The sequence below is a fragment of the Pteropus medius genome, unplaced genomic scaffold, assembly GCF_902729225.1.
Source record: "Pteropus medius unplaced genomic scaffold, Ma_sr-lr_union100, whole genome shotgun sequence".
In the NCBI taxonomy this organism is placed as follows: Eukaryota; Metazoa; Chordata; class Mammalia; order Chiroptera; family Pteropodidae; genus Pteropus; species Pteropus medius.
In genome coordinates, this window is record NW_024355990.1 from 5,283,165 (window position 1) to 5,306,059 (window position 22,895).

The following is a 22,895-nucleotide window of genomic DNA, read 5'->3' on the forward strand; positions in this document are numbered from 1 at the left end:
TTTACTGGTGTACTGTATATTGTTGTAAGTTTTCATGCTACTAATTAGTGTCTTTTTATTCTACTTGAAGAACTCCTTTCAGAATTTCTTGTAAGGCAGATGCAGTGGTGATGAGCTGCCTCAGCTTTTCTTTGCCTGGTAATATCTTTTTATTTTTTATTTTTCAGTTACAGTTACATACAATATTATATTAATTTTTGTGTCTGGTAATGTCTTAATTTCTCCGTCATTTCCAAAGGATAACTTTGCCAGATGGAGTATTCTTGGCTGGCAATTTTTTTCTTTCAACATTTTAAATATATCATTCTGCTCTCTTCTGGCCTATAGAGTTTCTGCTAAGAAATCCACTGATAGCTTAATGGGGGTTCCTTTGTGGCTTGTGATCTTTTATCCTCTTGCTGTTTTAGAATTCTCTCTTTGTTTTTGAATTTTGACAATTTTATTGTAATGTGTGTTGGAGAAGATTGTTTAGCATTGAGATAATGGGGATGATCTTTTAGCTTTGTGAACTTGAATGTTCCAGTCTCTCCCCAGGTTTGCGAAGTCTTCAGCTTTTCTTTCATTAATTAACTTTCTGCCCCCTTCTCTCTGTCTTCTCCTTCTGCAGTTTCAATTATTCTGATGTTTGTACTTCTGATGATGCCCTATAAGTCACATCAGCTTTCTTTGCTTTTTTTTTTTCTTTTTTTAAAATTTTCCTTGGACTAAATTATTTTAAAGTTCTTATCTTTTAGCTCGCTGATTCTATCTTACGTTTGGTTTATTCTGTTATGGATGCCCTCTATTGCATTTTTAAACATTTTATTTATGGAATTCTTCAGCTCCAGAATTTCCGTTTGGCTCTTTTTCATGATTTTTATCTCCTTATTAAATATCTCATTTTGCTCATGTATTGTTGACTTGTTTTTGCTCAATCGTTTTTCTGTTTTCTTCTTTGAGTCCTCCAAACATCTATTTCGAATTCTTTATCGGGTAGATTGCAGAGTTTTATGTCTTTGAATTTGGTTACCAGAGGATTATTATTTTTTGTGATGTCGTGATTCTTGGATTCTTCGCGTTCCTTATTGCTGTTTCATATTGCTGTTTTTGCATTTGAAGTAAGTCACCTCCTCTAATATTTACTAATTGGCTTCAGGTGGGAGATATATTTCATCAGTTCTGCTTATATCTGGGACTTTCTCCAACCTTGTGTAGATACATCTGCCTCATGCTTTTTGCTCCCTCTTGTGGTAAAATTCTCAAGCTTGTATATTTCCCAAGGGGTTGGCTGTTGGAGAGCTCTCTTGCTTTCCAGAAGGTGGCGCTACAGCTCCAGTTTGTGGTTTTCCTTTTCTGTAGAGCCTGGCCTGTTTTCTGAGCACACTCCTTCCCTCTCTGTCAGAGCTTGATCTAGCCACTGTACACAGAATGGGCACAAGGATCTGGCTGCAGAATGAGGAGAAGTGTGGGTTCAACACTTGGGCCCCCTTCTGTGCTGCCTTGGGGGCCAGGGCGGTGCTGGCAAAGTTCCTTTTACTTTCTCCACTGGGCCTATACTTGTAGTTCCACCCCCCTGCCAATGTAGTGCTGAATTCTCTCCTTGAGAAACCTGGACTTCTACAAAGTCTCTCTCATCTGTGGGTATCTGCCCAAGTTAGCACTCTCCACAGTTTCTCTAACTGCTGCTGAGGAGGGCTGGGGCCAATCCATCAGTACCTGCTGATTATGCAGCCAGTACCAAGGTCTGTCTGCCTATTGCCCAATGCATAGGTCGGTGAGACTCCTCCTGGGTCCCTTGGTATAGGTGCTGGATTCCACAACTCTCACAGAGGCACTCTTGTTCATGGATGGATGCTGATTTTTAACTGTTAAAAGAGGATATAAAAAGGATGTATGTCTTAGGCCACCACGATGCTCTATTTTAGCACTGAATAATATTCCTTCACGTGATGTGCCACAGCTTGTTTACCCATTCACTTACTGAAGGACAAATTCTTTGTCTCCAAGTTTTTGCAATTATGAATAAGGCCGCGATCAACATTCATGTTCAAGGCTCTCTTTTAACACTCCAGGGAGACCCTACAACCAGCTCCCAAGGCCTGTGGCACACTGATTTCCTCTCCATGGCCACAGGGCTGTTGGGGTTTCTAGGCTTTGAGACCAGAAAGAGATTGCCATGCTACAACTTTCTCGTACTTGCTTGTCAAACATTTGCTGTGTTTCTTCTCAGTTTCTTCTTTTTAATAAAGGTAGAAGAACAACAATGGTTGGGGTTGTGAGTAGAAGCCACAAAGCTGAGAGGTAGACATGAAAGCAGGGGGAAGAGAATATAGTCCTTGTGCTCCACAGGGTTCAGATAAAGTCCAGAATTGCTGGGCTGTGTAGAGGCGGGAAATGAGCTCAGTAGGCAGAACCACGAACCTATTTGTGGTCACCCTTCTCTCTCTTCCAGGTGCCTGGGGGCAGAAGCATCAATGGAGAAATGAGTAAAAATGTCAAGAATAGGGGAAAGTTAAAATAGCAAAGACTTCTTAGATAATATAGCATTTTGCAATTTGCAAAGAACTCTCTATTCATCAACTCCTTTAGCTCTCAAACGACTTCGCGGTGGAGGTAAAGCAAGGTAGACACACTTTTTGACTCCATTCTATAGGTGACAAAACTGACACTCAGAGGTTATGACACCTGCCCAAGGTCATACAGCAAGTGAGAGCTGAGACAAGAATTCAGGAGTTTTGACTCCCAGCCGGGTACTCTTCCCAACAGCTTGAGGCCAGAGGCAATTGAGAGAAGTGAAAGGACCAGAGGAAGTGGGTGTGGGGGTGAGGACAGCATCCTGCGTCTGGTGAGGCAGGCCCAGAGAAGGGTCCTCAAGTGGTGGTGGCAGGTTATAGACAAGGACGAGTAAGCGTCACTTGTTCTCAGTCTGGGCTTGGTGGGTCGTCTCAGTTCAGTGGACATCACTATGCTTCGGGGCAGAACTTGGCTTTGACAGTTGAGAACTCAATTTTGATTTGAATTTTATTGAATTTTGAATCCCAGGTCTTGTGCTAGAGAAAAAGGGGTAAGATTTACTCTCACACCAGAGGAATTATTGTCGGAAGTGGTGGGGGTATTTCACCACATCCACATCCCTCAAGACACTGATTTATAAGCAAGGCTTCTGATTTACTGATTTGCAATGGGAAATATTCCTTCCATGATTATTGGTTATTTTCACATACCAGGTTTGGAAAGGCCTGTCCAGGAGACCAAACGACAAGTCTAAACATTGCTTGATGAAAACAGAAAGAGTCACCGGGAATGGGTACTGTCAAAGATTGTCCGTGTCTAGCTGATCCAGTCTGCTGGGTCTGTTTTATCTATCTATCTATCTATCTATCTATCTATCTATCTATCTATCTATCATCTATCTATTATTTATTTTGTATTTTTTATTATGTGTTTTGCTTGTCTCAGTAATAGGCTGTCACTTTCTGCTGGGGAGACAGTAACATGTTGTTATTCCCAACTATCTTTTCTGGATTCATTCCTGGTTGTTAGACACCCTTATCCTGTCATCTCCAGCCTTGTGGCTCAGAGACAGTGCCTGAAGGTGAGATGCATGTGGGTTCTGAAGTCTGGTGGCCAGTATTTGAATCTCAGCCCTGTCACTCATTATAACTCATGCAGACACTTGCCCTCCATTTCTTCTTCTATAATCAGAGACTGAGGCTACTTCCTGGGAAATGTCCTGGAGTGCTCTTGGCCACAGCCACTCAGGGTCACCTCAGCATGGACTGTGATGGCAGCTAGTCAGAAATGTGTGTTAATAGGGAAAGATAAAATCTGGGATCCAGAAGAGTTCGCATCAGTCAGGAGGAATGACCTTTAGCTTCCTGGAAAAATCTCAAAACTTTGATGTCCAGCTGAAAAAGCAGCTGATGTTAGACGAGGAGAAGATAAAAAGATCGGGTTCTATACACCTGAAATCCAGTCCTGTATAGGAAAATAAAGTGAAATGGGGGCAACGTCAACGTCATAGGGCAGATGGGAGGGTTGAAAGGGAAATGTGTTTAAAGCCCCGGGAAAGTCCTCATGCAAACGCTCAGCAACATTGCAGCTCTTGATTCTTATCTTTCCTCCTATGTTTGCTGTAGGTTCCTTGCTTCCTGGTGCTGTCAAGAGGCTATTGAACTTCGCCAATAAACAGTGAACAAATCATGGTGTGGGACGAGTTGTGGGACTCATCTTTGGGGTATTGATTGCTTTCATCATTAGTTTTATGAAGCAGGAGTTCATAGACCAGAACTTTATAATGATGAGTTAAGAATCCTTCCATTTTATGGATGAGGACACAGAGGCTTGAGTTTTTGATTTTAGACATTCTAGTGGCTGTGAAATGGCATCTCATTGTGATTTTTTTGTAGGTATATTTAAAATTTTATTAAAATTTATATTAATATCTCTCTGTTAGTATTTATGTTACTACCTTATCTGTGAAAAAATACATAAGATTATCAAAGTTAGTGATGACACAAAAGATCTACTAGCCAGGAAGAAAGATAAGACAAGGGTGGGTCTGTACATATGTACGGCCAAATATTTTTTCTGAAGATTAGGACCTTTTGAACAGAAATAATCTCTTCTGGACCCATTTTTTAAAAATCGTGGTAAGATATACATGACATAAAATTTACCATTTTAACCATTTTAAAATATACAGTTCAGTGGCATTAAGTATATGCACATTTTTGTGCAGCCATCAACACCATTCTTATTTTGGTTTTAAATTGCATTTCTCTGATGACTAATGATATTGAACACCTTTTTATATGTTTATTAGCTATTTATATATTTTCCTTAATCTTTGGCTTATTTTTTAAAAAATTGAGTTGCTTGCCTTTTTATTGGTAACTTCTAAGAGTTCTTTATGCATCCTAGATGTCCAACGTCTACGGCTCACTGGTGAGACACATGTATTGCATATGTCTTGGGTCTGCCTCTTCATTTTCTAAATGATGTCTCTTGCGGAACAGAAAAATTTAATTTTGATGAAATTCAATCTGTAATTTACGGTGGTACTTTTTTGTGTCCTGAGAAAAGAGTTGCCTACTTCAAGCTTGCAAAGATATTCTCCTATGCCTTTTCTTTTTTGCCTTATGGGTCTCATTTTTGCATTTAGGTCTGTGATCATTTCAAAATTAATTAATCATAATTAATTCACATCTACGTAGTGAGTAAAGGTCAAGGTTTATTTTTTTTTTCCCCCACATGGGTATTTACTTCCTCTGGCATTAGTTTTCCTTTTCCATTGAGTTGCCTCGGTGTCTTGGTTGAAAATCAACTGATCATGTATATGTGAGTCTATTTCTGGACTCTCTATGCGGTTCCAATGATCTATCAGTCCACCCTTGCCCATAGATTTAGGGAAACAATGAACTCTTTAACTTAAAACTTTCTCATCAATCAACAACCACAGAAGGCCTTGAGCTGCTTTCATGGCTGCATGTCACCATTGCTTACATATCTCCATTTTCCTGGATGCTCACCCTCACGTATACATGAGCTCACATCGAAACTCCTGTGGAACTGAAAACTGGAAGAATCGAAATAGCAGGCTAAATTTAGAAGGAATTGTGCAATGTTTGGCTGTTCTTAAGAGTTACATCTTCTGTGGTTTTTGGTGATTCCTAATTAGAAGCTTGTTTTCATTATTCTCTCCCTGGCTAGTAGACTGTGCATGTAAATGTAGGTGGGAATATGCGGAAGTTCTTTGTATCTGATTGTGAGTGTTCGTATGTATTCTTCTAGGGGGTTCACCAACTAGAAAACTAGGACCTGCTGGTAGAGCTTGCACATGTGCCTGGAGCTATCTAGAGTGGCTCAATTTCTTTCACTGGGACATCTTGCGGGCATAAAGCTTTGCCTCGAGTCCCCTTGGTATTTGGCCACTTCCTTTGTGAGGGGCTCCAGGAGTCAATCAGAAACTAGAGTGTGGGAATGTGCCACCCACATCGCAGTATTGCTGAGTTCCTCTTCTGCTGGATTCCTCTGGGAACAAGTCAAGCCATGGGAGTTGGGGATGGAGGCAGCTTCCCATGGTTCAAGTTGTCCAAGGATGGGTTGATGGAAGCAGAGGGGAGGAGGAACAAGGGGTAGCACCATCTAGTACAAGCCTCCACAGCTGCCAGGTGGGGTTTGTATTACTGGGGCAAGGGGCTTGTCTAGACACAAACCAAACGACCTCTGTCACTGACACAGAAGATGTCCCAAGTGTAAGACAGAGCTGAGGGGCCCGAGGAGCTGAAGCCCAGTGGTGAGAAGGAAGAAAATAAGAGGGAAACTTCATTCTGATATTCATCTTTCCTCTGTTACCTTGACCTCCGGCAATATGGATCTCCAGCAATGTTCTCCTGCTGGACCCGAAGGCCAGCTTTCCCAACCGTCTTTCCCATCGACATTGTTGGGTGCTCCCTTTGGAAAACTGCACCATAGCATGTCTTCGGCTTCTTCTACTTTTCTAAACTTAATTTGGTTTTCTGCATTGACCCTCTTCCTCAGCCAACCCCTTAAACGCCAAGGTCCTCCAACATCCCCTTCTCCTCTTGGTCAGCAGAGATTCTCTCAACCAGCCTGGTGGCACTACCCCAGGCTTAAGTTAGAAAGGCCTCTCTGCTGATGCTGTCCCGTCCGTCCCACGGGCCTCGTGAGCCCCTCTGTCGGACTCTCCAGTCAGCGTCATTCCCTTCCCCCTCTCTTGGACCTCAACCTGGAGATCTCACGACTGTCCCTGACCACACTTCTCCCCATGCCCCAGACCACACTTCTCATCTCCTCCCCAGCCAGCTCCTCCCAGGCTTCCTGACTCAGCTCACGGTGACCCCAGCCCCATCTTTACTAACACTCGACACCCTAGGTTCATTTTTGGCTCCTTATCCTTTACCTCCAATGAATCGAAACTCTTGCCAATTCTGACTTTACTTAACAGCTCTCAAATTTTCCTTTTTTTTTTTGGTCCATTCTCATAGCCACTCTCATGATTCAAATTTTTATCACCAGACTCTCCTCTTTCCAGCTCATCTCACATGGCCCTGCAGGAGAAGTCTCTTTCTAAAAAGCCTCACCCTGATCGAGTCACTCCTTCGCCCAGGGGCTGCTTGTCACCTTCAGCATAAAGTCCGAGGCCCTCCATGATCCATTTCTATGCTAACCTGTGTGACTTTATCACTCTCACTCCGGGGACACCCTGTGCTCCAGCCACAATGATCTGATTTAGCTCTGACCTTCTCTTTTCTGGTTTCTTCTAAGCAATTGCTCTGGCTATAAAAATCTTTTCATCTCTTAAGAGCTGGTTCCAGCATCACCTCCTCTGTGAAGCCTCCCCTGACCTGTCCAGTCACAGCGTGTCACGCTCATCCTCTGGAATTGCTCTTATCACCTTGTGTTATAATCGATTGCCTGCTGGGGCTGGGGGCTGCCCTGTTCATCTTTGTATTCCCCCACTGTTGGTACTGGGCCTGCCCCAGAGTGGACACTTTGTAAATGTTGGTTGAATTGTTGCTGAAGTTGAGTGAAGCACACTGTAAAAATATGTATTTTCACGGGCGTTTCTTTGTTGCCTCTTTGTTGTACATAGCAGAGCTTAATCTCTTGGTAATTCTTTGATAAGCAAGTGGGATATAACAACGCACATTAAAATTGGTCTGCTTTCCACAGCCTTCACGCTTTTGACCTTGAAATAAGTTATCCAGTGAATTACAGCAGCAGAAGAAAATGTTCTTGGCCATATAAAGAGCAGAGAAGAGACTTTCACTGGAGAATTTTCTGTGAATGACCCCGAGATAGATTGCAGGTGGGAAAGCAACTTTAAAACGATTTTCCAGGGAAGATCAAAAGCTTGAAAGTGATGATTTTTGAGAAGCCATTCTATCCTGGAGCCTCACGGGGTTATCAAGAGGAGAGAATTGGATAAAAGACGCCGAATTGCTTGGTAAAGTCAAACAAGCTAATCTAATGGAAGTCATTATCCAATGAGTGGCTTGTAGAGCATTTCTCCTGGGACCTGGAGTAGTCCCAGCTGCTCGGTGGCCTTCAATTGGCAGAGAAAGAAGATAGAAAAAGCATCTTCGAAAAAGAAGCTTGCCTGGTTTGAAGGTCTGCTTTTAGCATCTTTCTCCCCTGGTAGACCTGCTCTGTGGCTCTGTGTGGACCAGTCCTTACAGCGTATATGGTTGAGGGATGGAGGCTGAGGAAGAAAAGGAGGGAAGCATAAAAGCCACTCAGCACTGGTCCCAGCGTCCCTCCCGCAGGTGCCTGCTCACCAGTCTCTTCTCCCTGCGCCTGCTGAAGGTGCCCCTGCTCCTGGGCCTGCTGTTTTGTGATCTGGGTGAACCAGCCTCAGAAAGGCTGCTGAGGGGAGATGGGGCAAAGACATTTATTTTCTGTCTGCAGCAGCCTCTCACGCCAGTTTTCGGAGGAGCCAAATTTTGACCATCAGTACTGAGCCCTTCCCAAAGAGACTGAGAGGAAAATAGGAAGTGATGACTCATCCATCCCTGTGGCCTGTGCTGAGTGCGTTTATTAATGATTGTGCTAGAGGCACTGGGACCAGGGCCACTCTTCAAATGGTTAATGGTGATGCCACCCTGAACGAGCCCGATCCCGTCTGATCTCGGAAGCTAAGCAGCGTCGGGCCTGGTTAGTGCTTGGATGGAGACCACCTAGGAAGACCAGGTGCTATAGGTGTAAAACAAATGGTTAATCGTGTGGGAGGACTCTGGTATAAGATTCTAGGACTCTGCTTGACCAAACCAACGTGGACCCCAGACTAGAGAAGACTTCCCTTTTTGTCCGCATGGCTCGGCATCTGGGACCATGTCCTCATTCAGGAGGCTGTCTGGGGCGGCGGTCCCCCTTACTACATCTGCCTTTACTGTTGTTTGTGTATTTATCAATCAGTCTCCCTTTTTTGTACCTGCCCCCCTGCTTCTGGGCCTTGTACAAGGGGCGTTTATTAATGTTTGTAGGATAAACTCACAAGAGAGGTGTCAGCAGTGTTGGTTCCTCCTGGGGGCACCTGGTGGCAATCGTTGGTGTTTTCGGCTTCTGCCTTCACCTTTACATGGTGTTTTCCCTGTGTGCATCTCGGACCCAATTTCCCTTGAACTCTATCTCTTCCCCAACACTTGTATCTCCCTCTGTGTCTTCAGCTTGATGAACTGCACCAGCCTCAACCCAAGACGGAATCATATTATGAGTTATGTTCAAAAGATGCCCAGTGATCCAACATTGCTTAGTCTCCCACGTCTCTCCCAACTGTCCCCTCCACACTAGACCAGGGATAGTCATTAACTGATTGGAAAATTGCAACGGGATTCCCAAGCCTTCCCGTTTCCATTTAAACATCTTTTAATTCCTCTTCCACGTTCTCGTCACAGCGTTCTTTGCAAGGTGCATCTCTTTTTCTAACGTACAGTTCTTTTTCTGTGTGGTAACAGATCCACGCAAAATTTACCCTCTTTGCCATGATTTCTAGGTGTACAGGTCAGTGGCAGTAAATCCGTTCACGTCGGAAAACTGAAACTCTGCCCTAATTGCACAATAGCTCTCCATTCTCATCTACCCTCAGCCCCCGGCAACCGCCGTTCTGCTTTCTAGCTCCACGATTTTGATTCCCTTTTGATTTACGATTTTGATATAAGTGCCTCATATAAATGGAATTATACAGTAATTGCCTTTTTGTGACTGGCTTCTTTCACTTAGCGTAATGTCCTCAAGGTTTATCCTCAAGGTGGTAGCATATGGCAGAATTTCTTTCCTTTTTAAAGCTGGATCATATTCTGTCATATGCAGATGCCACATTTTGTTTATCCATTTGTCTGTTGATGAATATTTGGGTGGTTGCTATCTTTTGGCTGTTATGAATAATGTTGCTATAGACATTTATGTTCCCATTCTTGCGTGGACACATGGTTTCTTTTCTTTTGGCTATATGCCTAGGAGCGGAATTGCCGAATCACGTGGTAACTCTGTCGTCGGAGGAATTGCCAGACTGCTTGCCAAAGTGGTTGCACCGTTTTCCACGAGCAGTGTATGGGTGCTCTGATTTCTCCACGTTCTCGTCAAGGCTTTGATCTGACATTTCGATTCTAGCCATCCCAGTGGGTGTGAAGTGGTATCTCACGTGGTTTAGATTTGCATCTCCCTAATGATTTACGATGTTGTCTGTGCTCATCTTTAGACTGCCCAGCTTCCACCTCCTCCCCAGTGTGGCGGGGCCGACAGTGATAGGATAAGCCTGTTCGTTCTTCCAGACGCTAAGCCCTCTGGCCGCTTCCCCCAAACATACATGTCCCTGGTGCTTCTGGCAGTTGCTGGTGGGGCTGGGCAGGCCAGAGCCCTACTAGCCTCATGCTGCCCCAGACAGAATGGGTCTGGGCAGCTCCTGGTCTCCTTAATAAGCAGGTTTCCTGCTTCTTCCACTGGCTTTCCCCCCAAATCCCAAAGGACAACAAACTAAACAGATTTGCTAGCTTGATGAGAAGATGTCTGGTTTCAGGACATCTCTGAGCCTCCGTTTTTCCATCTGTACAATGAGGATAATGGCACCCACCTAAAAGCTTGGTTGTGAACTTAAGAAATAATTCGGGTCAAGCTCCAAGCTCTGTGCTCAAGAAAGAACAGCAGCTGTTGTTGCCAGGATGCCTGTCTAGCCCCCTCCAGCTATTGCAGCTCTACCATTTCCTCTTCCTCCAAATTGCTCTAGGTCTTTCCAGAAGCTTCAGCTCTCATCCCCACATGCCCAGCTGCCCACTCCTCTGTCAATGGGAATATTTGATTTCCCACTTACACTCAGAGTCCTGCCCAGGAAGAAGGGCCCGTACCCTTCAGTGGTTGAGCAGAACACACTGACCCAGTCACCACGCCCTTCCCCAGAATCTTGACAGAAAGCGAGAACTATCTGTGATGATGTAGGCTTTGAGACTCAGAAGCTTATTTTTATTAATTAAAAAAAAGATATGCGTGTCTCCTTCCAAGAATCAATTGTAGCATTTTCCATAAGTAAAATGTTATAGTCACATTAATAATAATTTAGACATAAGTTTTAAAGTTTAACTGATTTAGTTTTCCACTCTTATTCCCTTTATACCACATCTTCCTCAAATATAAATTCACCGTTGGGTGGAGTACTGCGAGTCATTTTTTTTTTTAAAGACAGTATACATGAATAGCGTACATTCGGAGCCCTTGCATTTTTAAAATGTCTTCCTCTTTTTCTCTGTGAGGTATAACATTCTTGGGCATTGATTTTTTTTCTCTCAAAATCTCATAGACATTGCTCCATTGCATATATATGTATATTTAATTGCATAATATGTATACATATATATGCACTTAATTGTAAAATATATTGCATAATATGTATACATATATATGCACTTAATTGTAAAATATATCATATATAAAATTATCAAATAATTTTAAGGCAATGTTTATAGAATGAGGTCAAGAAATAGAACATGGCTAGTGTTCCAGAAATCTGCTTCCTGTTCACACCCTCTCGTCCACTAGAGATCATCATTACTCTGATATTTGTGACATTCATTCCCTTGGTTTTAAAAATCAGCTTTATTGTAGTATACTTTACGTAAACGACACCCACTTTCTCTGTGTAGTTCATTGAGTGTTGCTGAATATACACACCCCTGTGACCAACAGCACAATCAAGAGATAGAACATTTCCAGTTACCCAAGAAAGTTCCTTTGTGTCCCTTTATGGACATCCCCCATCCCCACCCCAGACAACCACGATCTGATTTCTATCACCTTTGGCTCTCACACCTCTATATAGTGCAACTTAGGTGCCGGTTCTTATGGGGACTTTATGCCCTCATGGCTTTAGAGGGGCAAGATGCCTTGATGCTTCCCTAACCCTGTCAATGGGGTTTCTCCTCACTTTGTCCTGAGGGTATGGTGGTACCCTTCACAGATCCCAGCTCTGAGCAGGGAGCTCTGCTCCAGCTCCTCGTCTTGAAGGATGGTCTTGAAGGATGAGTGGTAGGCACCTGAGGCTTCAGCTCCTGTCCTCCAGTGGCTGTTTAAATGCCATCCTCTCTCCTCCTAAAGCCCGCATCCATTTCTCATAGTCCTCATTATCTGTCTGATATCACATCCCGCTCATGGTCCTGGCTTTCAGAACTCTTTATATTGCTGGCACCTGGGGATTTCCTTTGCTTGATTTTTGTCTTCGGTTACATATTAAAACTTTTTGGGTTGCATTTTATACAGAATTTCTATGTTTGGAGCTAGAAGGGAGTCTCTGTATTGACTCGATCTACTATATTTCTTGGAATTTGTCCTTCCTTAATGGATTACAATGAACCGTAACCACATTAGACACATTGTATATTCTTTTCAACCATCAGCACTTGCTTTTTCTCATTCCCATTTCCTTTAACACACACACATACACATATATGTCTATGTCTATGTCTATGCTCTATGTATGTGTGTGTGTGTGTGTACTCAGGGATCAGATTGCGGGGGGGCGGGGGGGAAAGGAAGCAGAAGAAAATGACATAAAAGCAGAACTGAGAGGACTGGAGATTTGAGTCTGTTGGTGGCAGAATAGAAGGCTCTAGCTGTTGTCTATACTGAAGAGATGACACAGGGTCACACAGCGCTGTGCCTACTGTCAGCTCTGCTCATTCTGTGCCCCCGAGTGAGTGACTAGTAACACACACGGGAGTCCAGGCGGGGTATTAAATTAGAGGAAGAAGTATGAGGTCATCCCTGTGGAGGTAACAGTTGAGAGAGATATGGGGAGGGTCCTCACTCCGCATTTTTAAAGAAAGGTATCTTATGACCCAAAAGGACAGGTAGAGAGAAGGGGAGGCTGATTGAATCAAGGAAGCCGTCCCAGACAGGGAGAAGAGTAAGAGAGGCAGGGGACACTGGGTCTCCTCTGCTACAGGTTTAATATATTGGGATTGACTTTCACAAAGGCTCAGAGTATGACCCAAATGTTGTTGCACTGTGATTAAGTAGGAGGGAAATGAGCAGATTTCCCTTGCTGTTCTCAGCCCATTCTCTGAAATGTCTTCCCTTTTTCTCTACGTAAATCTTCAAATTAGGAAGTAACTAAGAGAATTAAAAGGAAGTAAATGAGAGAAGAACACATAGGAAACTTGAATGAGTAGAGGACAGATGACTCAGGCTCTGTTGCAAACATCTGGATTCTATCTGGGACCTGGATTTGCTAAGAACGCCAGCCAGGGAGATAGGACCATGTGGCTGCTTCTAGCTCTGCTCCTTCTCTTCCTCCCAGGTAAGCAGGGCTGGGGCTTGGGGAACCTGGTATAACAGGGAGCAGGACAGTAGATAGAAGGTCTGTCCTGGGTTTGAGTAGAGGCAACGTGTCAGCAGAAATGGGAAGGACATATCCAGTCACCCATCTGTATATTCTTTTATATATTTAAGCATTCCTCCGCAGATCCTACATGCACTTATTGGAAACCAATAGTGTGCCAGGATCGTTCCAGGCACTGTAATTAAGAGCAACTTCTTCACTCAGGGACTCACGGTTGAATGAGGGAAAGAAGTACTTATAATACACTGTGGAACTTGTTATAGAAGATACTCATCCCTGTAGTGATGAGCATGCACAACAGGGACCCCTAACTCTGCTCTTGGAAGGATGCAAGTCTTCACTGAGGCATCACTGAAAGTTGGTCTTGAAGGGGAACAGCTCGAGCAAAAGTATGGAGATAGGAATGATCGCAGAAAGGTCAGGAACTAGCAATGGCTCTGTTTTGTTGGCGTTTAGTTGAAAGGGGTTAGAAAGCTTTGTTAGAAGGAATTAATGGAGGGTCTGAAATGCCACTCTCAGCACCCACTTTACATTCCTTAAAGTCAAAGTGTGGTGTAAGTGAGCAAATAAAATTGTCCCTCAAAGGCTGGGCTTTGAGAAGAGAAACTCTTAGGAAAGATGTTCCGAACGAGTGAGGCACATTTTTCTGTGGGAAGTAGGTTTAGGATAAAAATGAGAGGGAATTCTTCATGTTTGTTGGATAATTTTTAAAACTTTGTTTATTTAAATTAGTTTCAAGTATACAGTACTTTGGTTAGACATCTATATAGTTCGTAAAACAATCCCTCCAATTACTTCCTTCCTTCCCTGGCCCTCCACCTAGCCATCATCTTAATGCTGACTGCATTCCCTCTGCCATGCTCCCCATCCCCGTGACGAACGATCAACTACTAATTTGTACTCTTTAACCCTTCACCCCATTCTCCCTGTCCCCCAACCCCCCTCCCCTCTGTCTGTCACCAAATTGTCCATTATATTTGTGAGTCTGTTTTTGATTAGTTTGTTCTTTTTGTTCCTTAGATTCCACATATAAGTGAAATCATATGGTATTTATCTTTGAAATAACTCTGTTTGAATTATTTCACTCACCTTAAGAACCTCTAGGTCCATCCATGTCATTGCAAATGGTAGGATTTCATTTTTTTTTAATGGCTGAGTAATATTCCATTATACATATGAACCATAATTTCTTTGCAATCGTCTATCAATGGGCATTTAGGTTGCTTCGATATCTTGGCTATTGTAAATCGTGCTGCCATGAATATTGGGATGCATAGATCTTTACGAATTATCGTTTTGGTTTTCTTTGGATAAATACCCAGAAGTGCAATTGCTGGGTCAAAAGATATATACATTTTTAATTTTTTGAGAAACATCCATACTGTTTTCCATAGCAACTATGCCAATTTGCAATCCCACCAACAATGTATGAGGGTTCCCTTTTCTCCGCATCCTCTCCAACACTTGTTTTTCAATCGTAGGATAATTTTTGTGGTTTCATTTCCTCACAAAGCATAGAATCTGCCCAACACAATGACAGACTCTTCCAGAGAAGTGAGTGGAAAGGCAGAGATTTAAAAGAAGAGACTAGCTGGGTAACACTGAGCAAAAGTAGTGTGGTTTTCTGACAAGTAGGATGAGTGAGTGGACTGGAGGATCTTTATGCTCTTCTAAGGCCCCCATAATTGAGATCTTAGACTTGATGCATCTTGTACACATGAGAGGTGCTCAAAATGTCTTAAAAGGTGATGATGATGAGCACGGGCATTTTGTGAATTACCATAATTAATGAAGTGGGCACCCAAAGCAGTGGTGGCTGGAGCCAGCTTGCAAGGGCTCATGAGAGCCAATTATGAGCGTGTTTTCTCAACTTCATGTTCAGTGACAGAGTGTTTTTCGTTCGAAATTAGTCATAGTGAGAGTACTTACACCAAGGAAATGGACAAACATTGCAAATCGGGGCTTCTCCCCGCCATCCCCCACAGAGAGTTGGTTTACCAGCATGTCACCATTTGTTTAAATCTGATTGCTTAAATCTGATAAAGTTACCTAAATGCCCTAGCCTGGGTGCCACTCTTCCCATCCCTTTGTGTGACCCTGGCTAACCTCTCCAACCCCAGAGGTCCTCCTTTCTACCCAGATACCTTGCAGCTGGGGCCCAGATGAAAATTTGAAATCATTTGTAAAGACTGAAAATTTAATTTCAGGTCTCCTTTTTCCTCCCATCTTCTGGCTTATCTCCCTCCTATCTTTCCCAGTATTCTCCTCCACCCAACATACCTATCTGGGCTTATACACACTGTTTGGAACAATGTAACCCTTTGAAATACAATGAAGCCCCAAAAGGGGTATCGCCAGCCTGAGAGTGGAGCATGAGAAAGGGATATGCAGAAAGATGGTGAGGACAATTCCAGAGCAAGGAGAAAGAGGACAAAGACAGAGGGAGGATATTTCAATATAAAACGAGCATCTTATAACCTGCAAACGCTTCCAAATCTATGACATCATTTAACTCTCTGACCCACCTTGTGCCAGGGTGGGGCAAATAGCATTATATCCATTTTATAGATAAGGTGGTCAAGGGATCAGCCGATGGCATATCAACAAAGTCGAAGGACTGAAAATAAAACCCAGCTCTGCTTCATCTTCAGAGCCCTGGCCACAGCCACAAGAGGTGTATAGAGTAAAACTTCACGGGAATAGTCGCAAAGCTGTTGACTGCTCTGCTACATCATCACCTGGCATCTTCACTCAGAACTGATTCCAATCTCACAGTCGCTGGCTCCCGGGAACTTCAGGCAACCAGCAAACACTTGCATTTAAAAAAATGCACACACACGTTTCTGTAATCCCACAAGTCATTCCCAGGAATATTCCAGATTTCATTCAGACCTGCTACTCTGGCATTCAGGCAACATTCTAGCAAGACAGAGGAGAATACTCTTTTGGAATTAGAAGAGTCTTCTTTTTTCTTAACTTCAGGTGTCCAGGATCGAATTGGTCATGGCTCACGACCCCTCCTCGTCATCACACCAGGCAAAGCCCCTTTTATTTTAATCCTATGTCATTTAACAAACATCTGTGAACTTACTGGCCAACCCAAGAACTAGAATGCCACAAAGGATTTAGCTCTATCTGCTCCGCCCAATCCAATCTTGCTTCCTCTTTCAAATATCGTAACAGTTTCATTTACCAACACTTTGCAAGAATATTTGCTTTGGTCGTATTTGTATGTTGGCATCGAAAATTTGGTTAAGGAAGGATGAGCCACTTTCTAAATCCAAGCAAAGGTCTTTGATCTAATGAGCAACACCCTCCTATCCCCTGCTTCTTTAAGTTTCTCTATCCAGATACTCTTTTCTGCGAGTTGCCTTAATTTTACTATTTTGGAGTTAGCTCTGTTTCCTAGGCTGTGACTAGATACATTAATTCACACTCCCTGTCCTGCCCCTGAAATTTAAGTCGTGATCTCATATAATCGATACTCCCAGCTCTGGAAAGCGAGCAGGTCAGGCTGCGATCTTCATTTTCCAGACACTGATGCTCAAGGTCACATGACTAGCAAACGGCAGAGCCATGCCTAGAGCCCAGGTCTTCTGACTCCTCGTCAGGGCTCCCCCTACACCAAGAGGTGTGCCCCACCCCCCATGTCCCTGTGTCCTTGATGCTATGGCACAAGCATGGAAACTTGTGCATTCTGCAAAATAGGGCTGGTGTGTGTCCATTTGCTCAGCCTGCAAGGGCACCAACGCCCAGGGGCACCCTGGATGTGGGCAGGGGATCGTGTAGCAGGAGAAGATGCAGGAAAGAGGAAGAAGGGAGAGAGGGAGTCTTTCTGGGACGCAGGATTTTGTGGTAGGGACATAGAGTCAGGTGGGAGTAGGAGCTGCCTGGCTGCGGGGAGTGCATGTGTGTGTGGCGGGGGGTGGGGTGGAGGGCGTGGGGGTGCTGCCTGTTTCTTAGAAAGCCCAAAGAGCCTAGTTTGTAAGCAGGGGAGCGGCAGGTAGATTCCAGCAGCCAAGGGCAGAAGGCCAGACCAACTCTTATGTATATTGACTTATTATATAGAATTAGACCCTCCAGGCTGGAAGGAGCCTGCAAGTTTCTCTTTAGTCTAACTGCTCATCTCCTGCTAGAATCTCCTGGATTGGAGAGGCAGGCATGCTAGGGCTCGCTCAGCTCTGCAGGGGCTATCCCCGAGTCCAGACGGATGGAAGGACTCCGAGCTCTCCAAGAAGGATGCCCTCCTGAACCTGCCTCGGGCTCCACCCTTCAGGCTCCTGGCTGTGGCATGTGCTTTGCACCCAGATAAGTTCCCACTGTGGGGAAGTGCATGCCTGAGCTCTGCCCCGGACCAGAGCAAGGAGGCGCTGCTGAGGATGCACTCCCTCTCAGTGGGAGGTGGAGGCAGGTGGAAGGGAGAGACCAAGCCCAGCTCTCTGACTTTGCATGGAGGACAGTAGTGGGGAGACACGTCCTTGGAGAAAACACAGGTGTGGGGCAGGGAATAGAGAAGGGGAGCTTCTCCAGGGTGAGGTGTCGGGGTGGAGAGGGTTCTCACATGAAATAGAACAGCAGGAGAAATGGGGAGAGTTCAGAGGCTGCAGGGTCCGGAGTCACTTTCCTGCAGTCGAGAGAGAACATAGGCAGAACCTGGGCAGGGGTTGGGATGGGGCTGACAGGTGCTGGTGAGTTTGCAGGGGCCAGTGACAGGCTTGGCCAGTGACAGGGAGATTTCTGGCAGGTGAGGAAGCGCACGTGGTCTCCAGCCAGGTGTATGACGGAGCGAGCGGGCCCCAGAGTGGGGAGGACAGGTAAGTGGTAGGAGGAAGGCAGGGACACGTGGAAAGCTAGGAGTCAGGGGCTCCTCCCTCGCTGCGCTCACCTGAAATCTAGACAAAATCAGCTCAGGCTCTTCCACCATTTCTACGAATCCCCAGGGCCATGGTGCCATGGCTGCGGCGAGCTCGGCCTCTTCACCGTTTTCACGCGCACACACTCACACGTGTTCGCACGCACGCTCATGCACACGCACTCCAGCTCAGACCAAGCATCTTGTACGTTTTCGGACGTTTTCTCAAGATTCGGGGACTCTGCAGAGTCGCGGCGCTCGGTGCAGGACGTCCGCCCACGGCAGCCTTTCCCTTCCCATTTCTCTGTCCGCATCGGCTTCTCACACGCTGCCTCTCAGCTCCAGACTCATCTTACATCATCACAGAAAGCACGACCTCATGAAACCCCTTCTGCCTCTGAACACAGGGAGGCAGCCGGCCATAGGGTCTTATGACAGCAGGTGGTCAGCTCGTGCCGCAAACTCGTGTCAGGAAGCCTGCCACAGCCTCCTTTGGTACCCAGCCCTTCTTCGGAGCAGCTGGGTGCATAACAGCAAGTGTGTCGATCCTCCCTAGAGAGTAGTTGAGAGCCAGAGAAATACTTTTCCTTCCTCGAGGTCACATGATGAGTGGAATAAACAAGACATGGACTCTTAAAGAACGTGTCTGAGTTGTGGAAAGCCTCACTCCAAAGGGAAGTGTTTTGGTACATGACAGAATCGTGTGGCTGGCAGAGGCTACAAGCTAAGGACCGGGCAGGACAGCCAGCCACCTCTGCTCCCCCTTCTGGCTGTCGTCTGACTCTCCCCGTCCCCAAGAGACAGGGGCCCCTTGCAGTAACTCAGTGTTTCTGGGCTCCCAGGGCACAGGTCTCTACTCATCCTGCCGACAGTCTCCAGACCCTCTGGTTTAGGTCCTAAGCTCAGGTGTCCCTCCAGGTCCTCATCCCATCTGCGTTTCCCTGGCAACTTGCCCTTCAGGCTTCAGGCAGATGCTGCCGCTGCTGCTGCTGGGGCCCACCTGGATGGAGTCCTGGGATGTGGCTTGTGTTTTCCAGGCTGTTTGTCTCTGACGGGCCCCAGCTTTGTGACGGGCACCGCGGGGAGCTCTCTGACTGTGCGGTGTCGGTATGACCAGGCGTACAAGGGGTATAACAAGTACTGGTGCCGAGGAGAGTATGACACAGATTGCCACACGATCGTGGAGACCAAGGGAGAAGAGAGAGAAGAGAGGAATGGCTGGGTGTCCATCAGAGACAGCGCCGACGACCTCGCCTTCACAGTGACCATGAGGAACCTCGACGCAGCTGATGCCGGACCCTACTGGTGTAAAATTCAGACAGTGTGGATCCTGGATGCATGGTCACGTGATCCCTCGTTCCAGGTTCAGGTGTCTGTTTCCCCAGGTGAGAGCTCCGCTCGCTCTAGCAGCAGACCTTATGAGATACGACTGGACGTGAGGACGAGGGTGGGTGTCAGACTGAAGAGTGTCTCTGGGTCTCGTCCTCAGTCTCAATGGTGTTGGGGAGAGCCTATGATGTGGGCAGAGACATAGGTGGCTGATCCTTCAGCCTTAGGGGGTTGGAGGCATAGCTTAAGGAACCCTCACTCTCAAAGGGCTGAGGCCTCACACCATTGCCTGAAAAGCCCCTCCATGCTGAGCCAAGTCTATTTCCACCAAGTCCTTCAGAAACCTGTACCGAAGGAAATAAACCCTTCACACATACACCTTCAGCTTGCTCACAGAACATGCCCTTTACCACCTTGTCCTGAATTGGGCCTCGCTCCTCTTACTTCAAGATGTAGGCTTTCTGAGTGGAAGCTGCTACGTCTCCTGATCCCCATATGTCATGGGGCCACGAAACCACGTCCACATTCTCCCAGCTCCCCGTCAGAACTTCCAACCTATTACTTTCCCAGCTGCTTTCTGTAAAACTTACGTCACACAGCCAATGGATGGCCACACCCGCCCTCTACCTCTCCTCCACGTGGCCATCCGTTGGCTTCCGGGTTAGTCTTCTACGTTCAGTGGGAACCTGGAAGCTTCTCCACCCCAACTCTCTGATCGTTTGGGGAGCTTTTAATGAATAACTTGCGAAACATCTTTGTCTCTGCGTCCATGACCCTCTCAACTTTAGCATCTTGCACGTTTACTCTCTTTCCAAATCCCACTCCACGGCGGCATCACACATCTTATCGTCACCTCCAAAGTGGTCCATGTCTAAAACTCTACACTTCTCAAATCTTCTACTTCCTAACCACCTTCCACGCATCAGCCCCCCGATACCTTCACCCCCGCTATGCCCATTCTCAGCCTCACAAACACCTCCGGGCTGTGATCTTCTCTCCACGTTCTGCCCCTGCCCTGCCCCTACCCTGACCTCACTCCCTTCCTGGGCCAGTTCCAAACCTCACAGTAGACTATATTTTCTTCTCTTACCCTCAATTCTCATGCACCATTTCCCTATCTACCTTTTGAAACCCTCATCCTGAAATTAGGGTGACCAACCCTCGGGTGTGCCCAGGACCGAGAAGTCTCTTGGGAGGCGGAGCTTTCAGTGTTAAAACTGGAAGAATCCCACGCAAACTTGGGCAAGTTGGTCACCCTACCTAAACTCTATCTGCTCCAGTACTGCTGGGAAAAAAGTCACAAATCGCGCCTCTGGGTGTCAGTAGAAGTTCGTCATTTCCAATATCACCCTCCCATTCTCCTGCCTTACCAAGAGCACACGGGATGCCGGACTGAACTCCATTTTCTTCCTTCTCCACCTACAAACTTCCGTGCAGCCCAACTCATTCTTCCCTCTTTCCCTTTTAACTTGAGGGTATAGTTTTCTCCTCCCGTTCAAGAGTCATCCTCCTGAGGCTGGCTTCTCGTCCTGTGGCTCCCTGCCTCCTCGCCCCCTTAAGCCGAACTCCTTCTTTGCTCATTCATAGCTCTTTCCACCGATGATCTACACCTCTCTTCTGTCTTTAGCCTCTTCCTCATCACCGCTCTTGTCCTTCTGCCTATAAACGTGCTCATGTCTCTCATGTCCTAAAAGCATCTTGTAATCTCACAGCCCCTCCGTGTGCCACCATGTCTCATTACTCTGTTTTCTGCTTGCCCAGAAGGTGGATGACGTACACTTCAGCCTTTGTGCTCCTGCTGTACCTGGTGGACGTCCACCCCAGTGCCCGCCACTTTCTATTAAAGTGAGCCGATCTGCTTAGCTGTCTCTGTCTCTCTGTACGGGCAGGGAGGGTGCCGCATCCATCAGGGAATCTCCAACAGCAAGGACATCAAAGCCTGTTGTTGGGTGAAACGGAGCCTGTGTTGGGTGCTCTGTGAAGGGCTGAGCCTCTGGGGAAATGCCTCTTGTGAATCACCATGAGGTTGGAGCAGAGTGGAGATGGGAGTATGGGTTATGCTGATAGTCTGGACACCTGAGGTCTTTGAGAGGAGCTGAGTGACAACCTGTCTGAACCCCAGGCATATGTTAAAGTGACCTTAGCTTCATATGAAGGGTACTCTGAGCCCCTCCCAGTCTCTATGAGGCTGGGCCATCTTCATCCAGACTCTTCCCTGCCCTTGCTCCTCATCATATTGGGGAACCCCTGAGAGACCCCTGCTCTCACTCCAGGCAGAATCAGACTTAAGATGGAAAGAACAACCTGATACTTATCAGAGGTGACTCGTAGCCAGTTCTGGAAAAGTCTCATGATCCCTGAGAGGCTCCACCCAGGAGGTGGCCTGGGTCTGGCTTCAGGCTATATCTGGAGCCCCTTCTATGAGTGGATGATTGCATATGACATCAGATTCAAACAGGTGTTTGGTGCATGGCTGGGGAGAGAGCAGTGCCTGATGTGTGATTTGATTTTCAGCACCACGTACAACCACAAGAAGGATCACACGTCTAACCACGCCTGCCGCTTTCTCAGCAGTGATCACCCACCAAGTGAGGACCCACCACTCAGGGTAAGGGCTCAAGGCCTGGAGGCCGTGGAGGAGGAGGGTCAGCAGCCCTATGGGACCTTGGCAACACACCATGTCCTTCGTACCTCACCGTTCATTGGGTCTTTCTCCAACTGTAGTCCTGATTTTTTACATGGAGGTTCTAAGTGGAGCGTACCCCTTGTTCTGCGAATACCCTCTCCTGTGGGGCAGCTGCAGGGAGACAGGTAGAGGCTGGTTCCAGGTGGATGTGCAGCCCGTCCTCCCATCCCCACCCTTCCCCCATCCTTCCCCGCCACATCTGGACTCTTAGTCCTGGTTCTGTGGTCCCAAGAAGGAAAGTTTTTGCTCTACCAGAGATCCTGCTCCCCTGAGCTGCTCGTGGGTCTGTCGGGGAGACGGGCTGGCTCCAGGCTGGAGTTAGGACTCATTCTCCTCCTCACAGAGATACCCAAAGAAAGGCTGTGATGCTGCTGCCAAGCCCTGAGGGAAGGGGACAAGGGCTTTAACGTGAGGGCGAGGACTGGTCAGGATGTCATTCTAATAAAGGGGACACTGTGAAGAGAAAAGGGACAGACGGGTAAGCTCAGAGCACACTTCTAGAAAGCAGGCAGTGCCTGGGTCCCTCCTCTCTCTTCACTCCATCACCTTTCAACGACAGTCTCAGAGTAGTTCTTGGCTAAGGGAGGAAAGGTGACAGGATCCCCAGAGAGGGGCCCTGGCATAGCTCCCCTCTAGATTTGATTCTGTGTTATCTGGGCTCTGGAGTCAGGGCACAGGGAGAGGTGAGGAGGGAAGTG

At 46.3% G+C, this 22,895-nt stretch overlaps 1 protein-coding gene and 1 pseudogene across 6 annotated transcripts in view; both read left to right on the top strand.

Moving 5' to 3' along the window:
* The window catches only part of CD300E (CD300e molecule), a 54,014-nt gene that overhangs the window by 27,697 nt on the left and 3,422 nt on the right, over window positions 1-22,895 (top strand). For 5 of the 6 annotated variants that reach the window (XM_039859663.1, XM_039859665.1, XM_039859664.1 and 2 more), the window contains 2 exons: window positions 19,220-19,567; window positions 22,026-22,119. In XM_039859663.1, the coding sequence (XP_039715597.1) occupies window positions 19,220-19,567; window positions 22,026-22,119 (442 nt within the window). Of the gene's footprint in view, window positions 1-12,516; window positions 13,289-19,219; window positions 19,568-22,025; window positions 22,120-22,895 lie in introns of those variants that run through there. The other variant, XM_039859662.1, reaches the window with a different exon arrangement.
* LOC120600451 (uncharacterized) lies at window positions 8,589-8,706 on the top strand (annotated as a pseudogene).